At 47.8% G+C, this 15,677-nt stretch overlaps 1 protein-coding gene across 2 annotated transcripts in view; it reads left to right on the top strand.

Annotated features, from left to right (window-relative positions):
• LOC119436499 (microsomal triglyceride transfer protein large subunit) overlaps nucleotides 1–14,805 on the top strand; it is a 57,585-nt gene extending 42,780 nt beyond the window's left edge. For both annotated transcript variants that reach the window (XM_037703361.2, XM_037703362.2), the window contains 6 exons: nucleotides 5,038–5,135; nucleotides 5,229–5,350; nucleotides 6,810–7,013; nucleotides 8,378–8,532; nucleotides 11,023–11,193; nucleotides 14,589–14,805. In XM_037703361.2, the coding sequence (XP_037559289.1) occupies nucleotides 5,038–5,135; nucleotides 5,229–5,350; nucleotides 6,810–7,013; nucleotides 8,378–8,532; nucleotides 11,023–11,193; nucleotides 14,589–14,736 (898 nt within the window). In that variant the 3' untranslated portion in view covers nucleotides 14,737–14,805. The remainder of the gene's footprint in view (nucleotides 1–5,037; nucleotides 5,136–5,228; nucleotides 5,351–6,809; nucleotides 7,014–8,377; nucleotides 8,533–11,022; nucleotides 11,194–14,588) is intronic.
• The last annotated feature ends 872 nt before the right edge of the window (nucleotides 14,806–15,677 follow it).

The following is a 15,677-nucleotide window of genomic DNA, read 5'->3' as shown; positions in this document are numbered from 1 at the left end:
TACAATGACTGACAAATGCACAAACCCATTTCAGCTCGCTTCTTGCAGCGTGCCTCTGCGTCCCGCGGGGCCCCGACGCCGTACATATTGTTTCTCGCGGAGCCCGCGAAGGTGGCGCCACAGCGCAATGCAAAAAAACTTCGAAAACCGAAACTACGGGAGAGCGCAATTTTCACGCCTTTAACAGATGCCCACAAGTTACGCGAAATTTACGCCTCCCCGTCGCGCAGCATGAAGCGAGCGACCTTATCAAGCCGCGATCTTGCTGAAACGATGTGGGCTTGCATGCTGGCTTATTTTGGACGCAGCGCGTACTATGAACGCGCCTGCTCCAAAGCGCTGATCTGCTTGCCCAAAGTCCTAATACGCTGCGACCATATTGATGCGTCACTGACAGCGACCTAAATGAGAGGGAGGAAAATTCACCGACTATTACGATACTCCCTAATGCGAAATTTGAGCGCAGCTCTATACGTGTTTTCATTTCGCGATATATTGGCTGGCGCGGACAATGTGTCTCGTGAAACACGTTGCAAACGGAGCGAAGTGTGGCTCGACTAGAGCACTGCACGGGCTCGGGCTTACCCGAAAGCCCGGGCCCGGCCCGGCCCGTGGGCCGGGTCGGGCCGGGTAGAACAGTTTTTTCACGGGCTCGGGCCGGGCTCGGGCACGGCGTGTGCTTTTTGACCCGGGCCCGGGCCGGGCTCGGGTTTTTTGACGTGGGCCCGGGCCGGGCTCGGACTTTACGGTGGTGTGCATGTAACGTGCAGCGAGTTATTCTCGGGCGTCTCAACTCTGAAAAACATTATTTTTCGGTCTCGGGCCGGTTTCGAGTCGGGCTCGGGCCGGGCTCGGGCCTAAGGTAAAGGGGTGGCGGGCCGGGCTGGGCGGGTAACGTAGATTATTTCCGGGCCCGGGCCGGGCCCGGGTCTTGCCATAAAAGTTTTGATCGGGCTCGGGCGGGCCGCCCAACGTAAAACGGGCCCGGGCCGGGCCCGGGCTGAAAAAATCGGCCCGTGCAGTGCTCTAGGCTCGACTGCCTCGCTAATCTGGAGATCGCGAGAGGCAGCGCGTGGGTGACGCTTGGGCACGATTCACAGCAGCCACCGCAGACAGACCTCCGCTCATGAAGCACTTTGTTTCCATGCAGACGACGCGTGCTACTCTGGCGCCATCCCGTAGCCATCGTCGCCGCAAAGCCCGTCTTGCGCGGCACTACGCTTTTCTTCTCACGCTTTCGCCATGCCCTCCTCCTCCGCTTTCCCTCCTTGCGCTCTCATCGCTATCGCCGTCTTTGATCTCCCGCTCCGCGTTTCGCTTTCATCCTTCGCTGTGCTCGTTCGCTCGGTTACGAGGGACAACGCCGACGTTCGCCGCAGGAACGGGCGCCTGCACTCTGCAAAAGCTGGGGCCACAACAAAGTGGCAGCGAGCAGCTGAGAAAATGTGCGCGAGCGGTGACAGAAAGAAAGAAGATCAAAGTTAAGCGCAGCCCCGCGCAGCGTCCTAGGAACGTTTGCCGAGCCATTTATAATTTCCTCTGTGACACAAAAAGATTGCCTTATTAATATTTTCCCATTTTCAGGATTTATTTATTTCCCCTTCAATAAATTTTAAATTTAGAAAATTCAGAAAGCAAAACCACAAATTCACAGTTATAATAACATTAATATTATTATTCAAAATTTAACGTACTCATTTTTACGTCTATTCTTTACTGTATTTGTTTTATTATTAAGTTCATATTACTATTCCTTTCTAGGCAAGGCTTCCGTTGCAGAAAAATCATTCCGAACCAAGCATACCGAACCACGCATCCCAAACCATGTAGGCCCTCCGCGTGGCGCATAGGCGTTACTTAACTAATTGAATTTCTCAAAGTAAAATGCGTCAGAAAATTATGACTTACACACGACCTACAGACATGATAGCGTCGGATTGTAATTTGGATATACGAGAAAACGTAATTCTGTTACGCGGAAGCTCAAACACAAACCTCAAACCCAAACGAGTGCCCCGCTCGGTTCCTTGCAGCACCATCCAGATGGCGCTTGCCTCCGCGCATCCGCAGCAACTGCGGCGCCCGCCATGCGAGGGAGAGAAAAAAAAACCCAGAAAGCTCACCTTTGTGCATAGCGTTCGCCGCTAGGGTTTGCAGGTAAACATTACGGTTGCATAAGCTGCAGTACGTTTCCGGGAAGCGTGAGAAGCAGTCAGGGATCTTTGAACGCTATCGCTTCCGTATTTTCTGAGTCGAAATTTCGAGATATCCGGAGCCCTGCACAAAAGCTTTTCGTGATAAGAGGTGAAAAACACATGGGTTGAACACACGGCCAGCATGAATTTTGACTTAATCGATATTTCGAGATACCGGAGGTCGAGTTATCGAGGGCTTACTGTATATAGTAAGTGCGTTGGCTCCCCTTTTATGCTCATTTTACATAGGTAACTGTGTCTAGAATTAATTTAGCAGGATTTTTAACGGTGCTCTAGAATTTCTATAGCTTTAGCGTTACTTCATGCTCCACTGCGTTCCGCAGTCAAAGCATGAAGGCAGCGCTGGAGAAAATGATATGGCGCAGCTACTGCACATGCCTATCCCACACGTGCGCCTATTCCCATTAAAGTTTGCTTTTGTCTCATCGTGAACGTTTGGCATCTAAAGTACAAGTAAATGACAATTACGAGATCTACTGTACCAGTCAGACACCAGCACGGAAGGGGACCGACCGCCTAAACGGTGTGGCCGAACACATTCCACGACGTGACCCGTCGTCAAGGTGATTCCAGAGCTTCTGCATGCCCCATAGTGGGCCGTGTTTCAGCACCGCGCCAACTTCCAGCACATTTATTTTATTGCGATAGCAATTATATGGACACTTCAACCGGATTCCTGCCGTCGCCGTGAGGTTCCGTATAGATAAAATCTTCGCTGCGCGCCGTATGCCCGAGCGGAAGCGTGCGGGGACGCGCGCTATCACGAAGAGCGAACGCACTCAATCTCCCACGCGCAAGCAAGGAAGCGGGAAGCCAGCGCCGGAGGGAGCGGGGGAGGGGGGGGCGCACTTCTACTCTGCCAACAACCGCGCTCGTCGCTCGCCCGCACCGTCTCTTATCTCCACACGGCTCTGACGCTGTGCATTCGCCGCTCAGTTTCCGTTGAAGCGATAGACCGCACGTACCTTCGCCCGCTGCGGCGTATGCGCTTGCTGCCAGCGTTTTGACTGTCGTTGTCTGCAGTCATTCAGTGTGATCTATTCGTGTTTGTTTGTGCGCGCTCACACCACGCTTGTTCATTCAGTTAGTAATAGTCGGGCCACATTTTCCAACGCACGCTACACATGCAATGCTGCCCGGATCGGCAGTGCAGCACTACAGGTGTGTCCCTTCGCACGCGCTGCCCACGGGAAGCGCTTCTCATCAACACCGCCGTTTCACACGCGCCTTCTCGTGGTCATCGAGCCTCTCTTCATGTCGGTCTACTTACGCCGCAGCACACCTGCTTACTTAATCAGCTCATGTTTACTACAATTCATATTGCTACCAAAGCCGCTCACCTTACTTCGTATGACATTGCTGTGTTGCTATCGCATTCATTGCTTCGCCCTTTGGGCGAAACTGTGACATTTGTGTGTGTGTGCGTGCGTGCGTGCGTGCGTGCGTGTGTGCGTGTGTGTGTGTGTGTGTGTGTGTGTGTGTGTGGTGTGTGTGTGTGTGTGTGTGTGTGTGTGTGTGTGTGTGTGTGTGTGTGTGTGTGTGTGTGTGTGTGTGTGTGTGGTGTGTGTGTGTGTGTGTGTGTGTGTGTGTGTGTGTGTGTGTGTGTGTGTGTGTGTGTGTGGTGTGTGTGTGTGTGTGTGTGTGTGTGTGTGTGTGTGTGTGTGTGTGTGTGTGTGTGTGTGTGTGTGTGTGTGTGTGTGTGTGTGTGTGTGTGTGTGTGTGTGTGTGTGTGTGTGTGTGTGTGTGTGTGTGTGTGTGTGTGTGTGTGTGTGTGTGGTCTCTCTCTCCAGGGCCGCGATTTTAGCGAGGCATTATGACTTATTCTACTCTAGTCTTATCATCCACCGCTCACGGCCGGCTGATCCCGTTGATAACGCGAGCGGACCGTCGCTCCGACCACTGACAAAGCGCGATAAGCGCGTACAAAATACCGGCCCAGTACGCCTATTTGTTCAGCTAACACGGGAGTGCAGAGGGAAAAACCTGAGACTGCATAACGGTGACACTGCGCCGTATGGGCCGTCGCGATTAAGGCTGATCATCTTCGACGAGCCTGGTGACCTTCCTGTTGAACGGTATGCCCGTAAAGTTCCGTTTTACTCAGTAAAAGCCAGGTGTCATACTACTTCTGAAGCGCACCCAAACCGCCGCTAGCTCGCACCGAAGCATGGTTGTCTCGCAAACATGCAGCTGCGAGTCAGAGCTCGTGCGTATCAGTCGCTGTGTGATTCGTATTCGTCGCGTGCTGTCCGTTCAGAGTTATTGCTATCTGGATATGTTTACCTAAACGTTAGCCTGAAAGTGAAGATTATGCTTCCATTTATATTCATATCTACTTTCTTTGTCGCTCAGTACGTTTATGTTATTTTATTGATATGAGATATGAGAAAGAGCTCCGGATTAATTTTGACTAGCTTAGGTTTTTTAACTTGCGCCCAAAGCTCTATACACGATTTTTTTAAAATGAAGGCTTCATAGAAGGCAGTATTCGGGGCTCAGATGCTTTAAAGGACAAGAAGATGGAAAGCGTTGCTGGTTGAAACTAGTTCATGGCTTGGAAATGGCTTGAAAAGCTCTTGAAAAAGCCCGTTTCTCACTTGCTCTCTCCGCGTCGCCACTTCGCGCTGTAATTTCCAAGCGATGGACCAGTTCCAACTAGCTCAACTTTCCATTCGCTTGCAACACATTTCGCCATTGATCGTCATCTTTGTTTGAAAGGCCGGCGCTCGATCTCCCGCGTCCTTATATGTACTCCCGCCCGCGTGCTCACTTCGCGGTGCAATTTCCCAGCCATGGTCTAAAGCGGCTATTTTATGTGCAGGTCATTTGCCGGCAAGGTGCTCAACAATAGCACCTTTGGAAATTATTACAACCTGGCCCATTCTGGTTCATCTGCCACGTTCACCAAATACCTGGCCAGTAAGTCTCGTGTCGCCCCACAATTGCAGCATGCCTCCGCGTCCGATATTCGTGGATTCAAAACAGTGTTGACGCCTTTTTCTTTTCTTGTAGAAGGCGAAGACCTGAACTCCACCTATGCAGTCAACATGGAGCTCATACCTGGTGGACTGCTCAAGGAGAGCTCCTTGGACTTCAATCTCGAGACTGCCGACGAAACCCTCAACTTAATCTCGGTAAGCAGCACGTCGACTGGACGGTAAATAATCTTTTTTTTTTGTTCTTTACATACACGTTACGACACGGAACGTGAAGATATGTAATACAGCTATGCTGAGTGATCAGGACCCCTCCTTGTCGACCATCAGACCGTGAAAACACTAAGCTTGAATTCGGGCAGAACGGGCCCGGCGCTGTCCTTTGTTCTTCGTGACTTCTTGTCGGTCTTTATCGTGGCAAGGTCTGCCAATCAGCACCCCTGTCCATACCCGTTTTGCCTCGACAGTGATCTCTTTCTCGTGCGCGATGCAACTGATGCGACAGCGCAAAGTCGATGCGGTTTCTCTTATTGAATTAAATTATGGGGTTTCACGTTTCAAGGCAACTCGCGGGCTATGAGAAACGCCGTAGTGGAGGTCTCCGGATTTATTTCGGCCACCTGGGATTTCTTAACGTGCACCCAAAGCACGGTACACGAGCATTTTTTCATTCCCTCATAATCGAAATTTCTTTTGACATGCTTCTCGTGCTCGACGCTGAGGATAAGCGTAGTATATTCTTTTTCTGACTACAAAACTTTTATGGGATAACTTTCTGTGCCGCCTAAAGCAGTCGCGCTGCGACGCAGTATTATATAGAGGCCTGTAGACATCGACCGGAAGACGCTATAGCAGGCTAGTATACTCTATGCAGGATTATACTGTACTACAATGTTATAGAAGTCAGCACAAGAAGCGCTGCATTCAGAAAGCGAAGGCTACAAGCGACACAATTCCTTAAATTCGAAACCGTCAGAAGCGCACTACACGTGGATATATCTTAATTCATTTGCTATTTATTGTGATCTTTCCATCGGTGTCACGTCGCGAAACTTTTTCGGCTTTCATAACTGCGCCAGCAAAGGAAGGACTGCGTTGTACAAATATTTGGACACATAATACTAATTGAATTGTCACGCACAACTGCGGGACTCGTTCCTGTGTTTCTAAATGTTATTTATTGACCGTGCCCAAACTTCACACTTAATATTCTGCGCTTAATATAATTTAAAAAAAAACATCCCAATTTTTATTTGCTGTCGTCTACATATTGTGCTGTTGAATTGATATATTTGTTATATCTACCATCCCCGCGAACCTTACCCTAATTAAGTTATCAAAGACAAGCTAAGGGGCTGGCAAACGTCTCCCATGAAAACGGCAATAATATAATGTGACATTTGGATAACAGTGACAAGTGTTGCAAGGAAACATATTTATCTGTTCTGGCTCGAAGGGATGCATGGTCCCTAATGTACTGCAGGCCTTGGAGGAAAAAATATACGGTATGTATGATCATTTATTGGGAAGTTATTGTGCGTGCGCGTCACGTCTCAGATTCCCTCAGCGATCAGCGAGTGACGCGCGAAACGTATATGCTATGCACGCACAGACTCGAAGCGGAAGTGTTTGCGCATGGCTCGTGCTCTTCTTGCAGGTGGGCCTGTTCGCGGGCGGCCTGGACAGTGTAGCTGGCGGAGGCGATGAGTCCGGCGGCTCGGAGGAGGAAGAGGCCATGGCCGGCATGCGGCTCAGCTTGCTGGGTTACGAGCTGCGGCCGTATGTCTTCTTCGTGGGCACTTCGGAGCTCATGAGCCACGTGTGGTCCGGAACTGGCAGCGAGCCCACGCCGGCGCTACAGGTACTTCTTCGGATGACCCGTAGAGGGACTGGCTATTCCACGAGGGGTCGTGTTCGTCCCAGAGGGCGCTTCAGCGAGGAGCCGAGGACGTTAAAAAGAAAATTCGAATTTGACCGAGATAAATATGTTCTCGGCCCTATATGTTATCGACACCACCGACGTACAATCTTCGTCAAAAGTGCGTGGGTGAACGTGTGCGTCCAACTATAGGTATTGCTGCCACAGAGTAGCACATTGGGTAGCGCAGCTCCGGAGCTTCCGGCTGTGAGAGTAACGCAGGCGCCGCAAAGGGCCCCTGAAGACGCCGATGGGAATTCGCTGGAAAATTCGCCGGTCGTGCATGAAGTAGGACGAATCCCTTGCCGAATTATCTACGTCATGAAAGTGCATCAGTGCGTCGTAGTTGAAATTGGTTAATACATCTTTTTGTCACGTACCGTTCTCGGCCTTGAGTTGCTGCTACCTTCCGCGGGGTCCGTATCTTTTTGTCTTTTGCTGTGTTCTGGAGCAAAAGAATTCGCGACAAGTTCCACGTACGCGATCCACGTGAGCTAAGCGCTTGCTCCATTGAAAACCGAAACTAGAAGGCCGTGCTGACCACCACTACCGCTTTTCGGCCAAGCCGTCACGTCACGGCTCTGTTGGGTGAGCTGCGCTGCGCCGACGAAAGGCGAACCGCGATGAGAAAGCTTCGAGGAATGTGGCGGTGGGCAGCGGTATGGTTGAACGCTCGGTCAAAGTCACGTTGTTGTTGGCTCCGTTGCCGTTCATGCACGAACCGCGACCAACTATTTCCACCGACGGGAAGGCGAAAGTATGCGCACCTTGAGGCTGGAATTTTGTTTTCCAGAGTGGTAAACGAGTCTCGCGCTTTCTCAAGCTGGTCCGCAGCACGCGACAGAAATCACTAATCAGAAAACCAGTTGACCAATCGTTTTACCGTTAGCAGGCCTTGAAGTATACTATAACTGCGGCGCGGTATACAACGCAATTTGCGAACATGCATATTATATTATGGACTCGACTAAATTTCCTCTAATAGCCAGGTGGCATGCATAGAAGGAAATAATGCATGCCCCTGACATATAAGAAAATGAAAAGAAAATGAAGTACTGACGTTTTGGAACCATTACGGATTGCTTGTTTACAAATCATGAACAGAGCAATAGTCAGTGTGGCTGTTTTCCCTGTTCATCGCAAGCAAAAACATCGTAAGTGTTCCGAAACGTATGTCAATCCTTTTCCAGCGATATCATTCCTTTCGTTTGTACGTTTCTCAAGTTTCCTAAAAAAACTTTTTCGCAAGCGCACGAGAGAGAGTGAAACAGGGTATAAGCTGGCTGGCAATTGCTACCATGTTGCAGGGCAACCTCCTGATGATGGACCATCACCAGTTCGTGGCCCTGCTCAACGGCCTTGTGTTGGAACTGAAGCTTCAGGGAGTGATTTCTTTGGACATGACTGGCTCCATACAAATATCCCTGTGGAACAGGAACTCGCACTCTGTGGTTAAGACCAGGTGCGCCCATTCATCTTGATGTGTTTCGCCAATGTTTTGCATGCGTTTTTTTTTTTTCTATGGAACATACACACATTTCTGCAACGTAGCTAGCTGTTACAACAAGAACAAAAAAAAATTGTCTGCCTTGTTCTCTTTTGTGTGGTTCTAAGAACATGGTATTTATCTGGAGGGTTCTTTTGATATTCAATACTGTGATCGAGGGATGTTGCACAGTCTCACAGCTGAAAAGCTTATATGAAGCAAGTTTAGCTTGATTAAGCCTTCGGTTCGTATTTATCCTGTATTACGTTGAAAATCTGAGCGTAAACTGTTGACAAAAAGGAACCGCGAGAAAAGTGCGTCAAATCTTACGCCTTTTTTAATTTTTTTTTTTTTTTTGGCTGCCTCGCGATAACGACGTGATATGTGGACATCTAGCTAACGCTTCCCAGATGTCAATTGGGAAGTTCGCAACAGCGAAGCCCTTGGATTATCGGAGGGGTGCTGGCAAGCGATCAGCGACGCTTGTAGTGTTCCCCATATCCGTCGCTGCGTGCTTTGCCACGAAAGGGTTGGCTCGTTTGAGTTGCATCACGGCTCTGAGCCTCCAGGCTATGTTTTCTCTGAGAAGCGTTGATCGAAACTTCATCTAAACACGCGGAACCGAGGTGGGAGTTTTTTTTTTTTTTTTTACCACATTGGCGTCAATGTCGAGTTTGTCACCGCCACTTTCGCATAGGTAATTCGCCAATGAGTTTTTCCAAACGCACCATGTAAATACATGTTTGAATTGAGAACGTAAGGCTTATTTGTGTTACTTTTTGTGCAGCAAATAAGACCCAAGGTTTATTGCAGCGTTTAAAACCACTTCAGCTTACTTTAATTACGTCGGTTATGAAACTCTCTATAGGTGTAATACTTCAGAAACAGGTATATACTGTGATTGCTTTCAAGTTTTAGTTGCATGAATTGTCGCGTCACATCTGGAAAACAAAAGAGCATAATGATTCAAAGGCCTAAATTCTCTGTTTTTCTCGTGCCCATATTGTGGCGTTGTACGTCAGCTGACTCAGAAAACTTTATGGCAGGAGACGACCGGATCATGGCGTAATGTCTCGTAGCCGGTATGTTTAAAGTCGTGTTCCCTTGTATACACAGAAATGCAATAGAAAAGTCGAGTTCCGCTGTTCTGTTGATTTGACTTCACTTGAACATGCGCAATTGCTCGAATTATTCGAACTTCTAAGGAATTATTTAGAAACTTCAGTATGTAGCACATTTATCAACTGGAAACGTCTCATAATGATGGCCCCTACGAAAGGTCGCAAACCCCAGTATATAGACGATCGTGCAAGACAGGCGTGCTTTGAGAAGCTCGGTCGGCATCGCCTGCGTGCACGAAGAACTTTTCTGCTATAGGCCAGCTGTCGTTTGAACTCTAGCGACTGTCGGTTGCGTCTCCTGTACCTCTTTGTCGTCGCAGCTGCAGTCGCCCGAAAGCCTCATTGTGGCGTGGCTTTCAACGGTCAGTTGCTCGTACGCATTACGTCAGCGTTCTTATACTCGCGCGCGTCGGAGTTTTGCGCAACGGGCTCGATTTCTTCGATTGACAAAGCTAAAGTGCCGAATTGGGCGTGTTGGTACATATTTCAAGTGGCGGCAGCACAAAAAAGACGGAGACAATGACGAGCACTCGTCTTTGTCGTCTCTTCTCCGTCCGTTTTTTTGCGCAGCTGCCTTTCCTGTTAATGTGGCCTTAATGTCGGCGATGCCGCGCGGTACTGTGAAACGACACATTCTGAAAAAGCATCTGACTGATGGCCGCTCGTTAGCGTTCGCACACTTGAGCGCGGTCAGTGTTTTCGGCTTGATAGGTGGTGTTTCCGTGTTTTTAATCTGAATGCCAAAGAGCCCCTTTGTTAAAAAATATTATATACTTGAAATTTAAAGTTGGAAGTAATGTCGTTTTTCTGATAGAAACCTTGAAGTCTTCTCGAGGAAGACTGTGGTCTGGTTGCCCAGACCAGTGCCCGCAAGCGGTAATCCTGCCATCTGTAATACCGCAGCCGAGGTCACACTTCCTTCTGTTCAGTCGCGACTCCCGCTCCCGCGACTCCTTTATTGCTGCGCGACACATTTTCCGCGGCAGTTTTGAACGCTCCGCGGTGAATGCCTGAAGTTGTCCGCGCTGTTGCTGGCTATTTGTCGCTGCGCCATGCACTTGACGCGGTAACCATGCGTGCAACGTCGTCTCGCTGGCGGTGCTAAGTTGCTTCTCCATGAAGAAGATTTCGCGTGTTTTCGCTTAAATTTTCAGCTGTTCTCGCGGTGTACATCCAATTTTCCAAAACCTGTTGAGTGGTCCGTTAATCTAGTCGGCTAAATTAGTCGCGAACGTACAAACATCACATTTCACGGTTCGCGTGCTTTGCACTCTCGTGCCGGCCACCTTCAGATGCTTGCGTGTCCCCAAACCCCTAATTAATTTTTTTTCTGGCTTCTCTGCAGCGGCGCGGCCGTCATCCAGGCGTCGGCATCGCTCAACAGCGACGCAGCTTCTAGCCACGTTCAGCTGAACGTGGCCGGGGATACGCACCTCGAGTTCGTCACCGACCTCGACTTCTACGAGAAGCCCTACAAGATGTGCATCCAGATGACGCAACCAGGCGTCGTCCTTAGGTGCGTGCACAGCCTGTTACTGTGACCGAGTACCCGAATCTGAACCGGGCGAGAATGCGGTATTTTCACGAATTCACGAATGCGGTATTTTTACGACCGAACTTAGCCGACCTAGTAGCTGGCGAGCTGTACTCTGTGTAAAAAGAAACTGTGGGGTTCGAACGATCGTGCACCCTATTTCGATTTCCTTGTATACGTTCTCCTCGGATTCGCGGCAGTTACCTGTTATTCTACCTCGCGACGCACTCCCTGTTTACATGTAGGCTATTATTCCACTGCAATGGCAAGTGAATGGAACGTTAAATTATAATCTATCGTAAAGAATTGCCGAAGAAAAAAAAAAGAGCACGAATTTGAATAATATACAGTAGAGCAAACTCAATGCAAGCTACAGAACTCATCGAGGAGCTATGTTTGCTGCGTAGTATACCTTCGTTCACACAAGCAGCAGTTCTCGTTCTTCAGTAAGTAAATTTTCTTCTCGTTTGCTGTACCCGGCAGGGCTGCGCAACTCGAACCATGCCGGGTATGTTCTCTCTCCATGTTTCGTCCTTCTTATTGTGTTACCGTAGTTGAACAAAACTTGGACAGAATACGTTAATTTGCATACAACCTTGAATACATTTCGCGTCTGCTTAGTGTTCTTATTTTACTGATTTATTTACTTTTTATTTTTTGACTGCTCAGAGCAGTCAAAAGGTTGAGCAGTCAGATTATTCTAGTCAGAATAACGAAGTAGATGTTTTTTTTTTTCTCTATTTTTTATTTTTTTTTCCGGCATGTTTCGCGTACGGCGCTACAGGGAAAGTCTAATGTTCGATGGTCGTCGCTCCAATGCGGAGAAGTCAGACTGGTTCCCGTGGCAGGAAGCCAGCCAGATATATACGCTTAAAGATCAACGGCCGCTCAGGACTGGTGGCTGTGTTCTTGCTGCGTTTTGTCTATTACGCTTCATGACGTAAGCACGATCGAAACGCGTCGCAGTGTTAAGGGCACATGGTGGGAAACAGAGGCATTAAAGTTATCCATATTTTTGTGTGTCGAGAGTACTTGCCCTCTGGTGGTCGAGTGCAAAAATGATCACGCAGGATTTGTAGCCGGAATTACGTAACCATATTTTATCTGCCGTGCTCAGAAGGAGCATTCGTGTGTATTTTCATCAGTGGAAGAAAACGATCGTACGCAGCATTCTAACAGAACACTTTGCCCGCGCAAACTTTTTATTTTGTTTTACTGTATATTCTGTCAAATTTTGCTCACTAAGATGCGCGCGCTGCTACGCGAAATATTTGTAGAAAAATAAAAAGGAAAAGAAAATGGCGTGAGTTTGTTTTGAAAGAACCGTTAAGTTTAGTGAAGGATATTGTCGGCGTAACGCGTGAAATTAAAGGCAATTCGCAGCGGCAAACATGCCCCTCGGCAGCGTACACCATATAATTCCCAGAGGCGCTTACGAAAATTTTGATTCAGATATACTGTGGCTATGCACGTACTCTTTGGGGCCTTAAAGTGAGATATAAATAACTTGGTGCAGAACGAAAGGACAAACAAACAAGAAAAAACGACAGGGGCTTCGAACACGTATGTTTTTATGGCGTCGCCAGGTCGCGCCCGCCATGAGAATTGTGTGCAGGAATACCCTGTTATTATCCAGAATACGAGTGTATATATATATATATATATGTGTGTGTGTGTGTGTGTGTGTGTGTGTGTGTGTGTGTGTGTGTGTGTGTGTGTGTGTGTGTGTGTGTGTGTGTGTGTGTGTGTGTGTGTGTGTGTGTGTGTGTGTGTGTGTGTGTGTGTGTGTGTGTGTGTGTGTGTGTGTGTGTGTGTGTGTGTGTGTGTGTGTGTGTGTGTGTGTGTGTGTGTGTGTGTGTGTGTGTGTGTGTGTGTGTGTGTGTGTGTGTGTGTGTGTGTGTGTGTGTGTGTGTGTGTGTGTGTGTGTGTGTGTGTGTGTGTGTGTGTGTGTGTGTGTGGTGTGTGTGTGTGTGTGTGTGTGTGTGTGTGTGTGTGTGTGTGTGTGTGTGTGTGTGTGTGTGTGTGTGTGTGTGTGTGTGTGTGTGTGTGTGTGTGTGTGTGTGTGTGTGTGTGTGTGTGTGTGTGTGTGTGTGTGTGTGTGTGTGTGTGTGTGTGTGTGTGTGTGTGTGTGTGTGTGTGTGTGTGTGTGTGTGTGTGTGTGTGTGTGTGGCAGGCGTCCTTTGGGACATGATCATCGCATCTGTTAGGCTACTATCCGTGTTGTATTCAGGCCAGCGGTAACCGAGATGCAGTCATCTCGTGGCTCTCTCGCGTATTACGTGATGCCATTACGCTTTCCAACACTCATCGACAAGGCACGCAGGAAAGTGAGTGCAAGAATTGCTGGCAACGCCCGGTGTACGCGTACACAATGAACTCGTTAGGCTTTGGCGTACATATAGTTTACTTAGCGGCCCTTTCGATACGGGAAAGCGGATGATTCTGACGCAATGTAATTTAAAGCCACTCGCTTGGGGGCCCGTTTAACGCGACTGTAAAGACAAAATCAGCACTAAACCTTCTACGCGTACAGAAATTAAATATTCGAAGCGGGACTTGCGCTAACTAAATTTAGTGCACACCTGGCTTTTTCTGTTTTCGAATTTAGTTGCTATACGTGCAAACTAGCCTGACCAGCCATCTTATTTCATTGTTGAAAGAACCCGCCGCGGTGGCTTAACGGCTGTGGTGTCGCGCTGCTAAGCACGAGGTCGCGGGATCGAATCCCGGCCGCGGCGGCCGCATTTAGATGGGAGCGAAATGCAAACGCGCCCGCGTGTACCGTGCATTGAGTGCACGTTAAATAAACCCGGGTGGTCAAAATTAACCCGGAGTCTCCCATTACGGCGTGCCTCATATCAGATCGTGGTTTTTGCCCGTAAAACCCCAGAATTCAATTTTTCAATGTTGAAAGGCACACTTGACAATAAACGGACGCACACAGAGTGACACTGACGACGACAATGTCCTCATCGGTATATCATTCAGACACGCTGACATAGACGCTGGGATAAGCACTGGCATAAATCACTGACAGAAGCGCTTACGGAAGCACCTATACAGAAACAGACAGAAACAATGATAGATTAGTCACAAGCATTGTCAAAGACGATGTGGTCGTCAATGCTTCTACCTTTCTGTGTGTGTCCGTTTAGCGGCAAATGTATCTTTCAGCAAATAACAAGTAGGCCAAGAAGCAGCTTTTGCAATATGGTCGGGTTTCCTGGAGCCACATTTACGCGTCAATTTATTTTACGTTTCCACGCAAAGCCGAGGAGCATCGAATTTTGTGCGTGGGGAATTCAGCTTTCTTATCGCACAACACTGTTCTCTGCCCTGTGTCCTTCTATTTACTGTTTATTTATTTCTTTTTCCAGGCACAACATTCGGAAATACGAGAGCGTGACGGGTCGCAAGCATCTTGTGCGCAGGCTCAAGAGGAGATCTCAAAATATCAGCGGGAAGTCGTATGCATTTCACAATAAGAACAGCGAGTATTGCTCTATAATGCTCGCCGATGTATGAATGTCGCTAGGCACTACATGCTTATGAAATTGTCATATAAAAAATTAATAAAAGTTGTTTTCTCATGTGTCCGCCTGGTGTGCATGACTGCATATAGCTCGTGCTGCCCCTTTGCCATTATACCGATTTCGTTGTCGGTGCCAACAGGAGGAGGCGAGGAAAAATGGCGGAAAAACTATGTCAATTTAACTCTTTCCTTAGCTAGAAACGTGCTCAATTTCGGTGATTTTAGGTTATAACTTTTTATTTGTTTTTATTTCAAGACGCGGGGTAGTAGTCGCAACGTATATCGTAGTATACACGTTGCGTAAAGTAAAGCAGAAAAGTAAAGCAGAAATAATTGTTTAGAGAGCTTTCAAAAATTCTCATGTGAAACTTCAAACAACCACCTCAAGAAGAATGAAGGAAAGTAGTATAATAATTTGTCAATTTTAGCATAAGTACTGGGAGGGAAAGAAATCTGAAATATACGAAACATGCGCCTTGCTCCTAGTACCCAACGTTTCTAAGTTTCAATCACGCATATATATATATATATATATATATATATATATATACAGGGTGTTTCAGCGAACACTTTCAAAATTTATTTAAGGTTGCTTGTGGCAGATAGTCCAATTCTACTTAATGAGCTGGTCTACTCGAAGAGGCGGACAACACTTGCACAAAAAACTAAAATGCATAATCGACTAATCAACAAAAATTCACTAATTAAGTTTTTAACTAATTACCTGATGGCTCATATTGCAATTTACAAATTGTAGCCGTGGAGTTCGCAAGGCGGATTCACTTGGAATTAATTCTCAGGATGACACCAGTTTCGAGATATTAATTCTCGAACTTTGCGGAGAAATGCATTAGAGTTTCAGTTAGTTTCTTAACAAAACGTCGCTTTATGCATCGAAGTACAAAATTAACTGGAACGCCAATGCATTTTTCCG

The sequence above is a fragment of the Dermacentor silvarum genome, chromosome 1, assembly GCF_013339745.2.
Source record: "Dermacentor silvarum isolate Dsil-2018 chromosome 1, BIME_Dsil_1.4, whole genome shotgun sequence".
Lineage (NCBI taxonomy): Eukaryota > Metazoa > Arthropoda > Arachnida > Ixodida > Ixodidae > Dermacentor > Dermacentor silvarum.
Note: the sequence above shows the minus strand (reverse complement) of the source record. Positions and strands in the feature narration are given on the sequence as shown.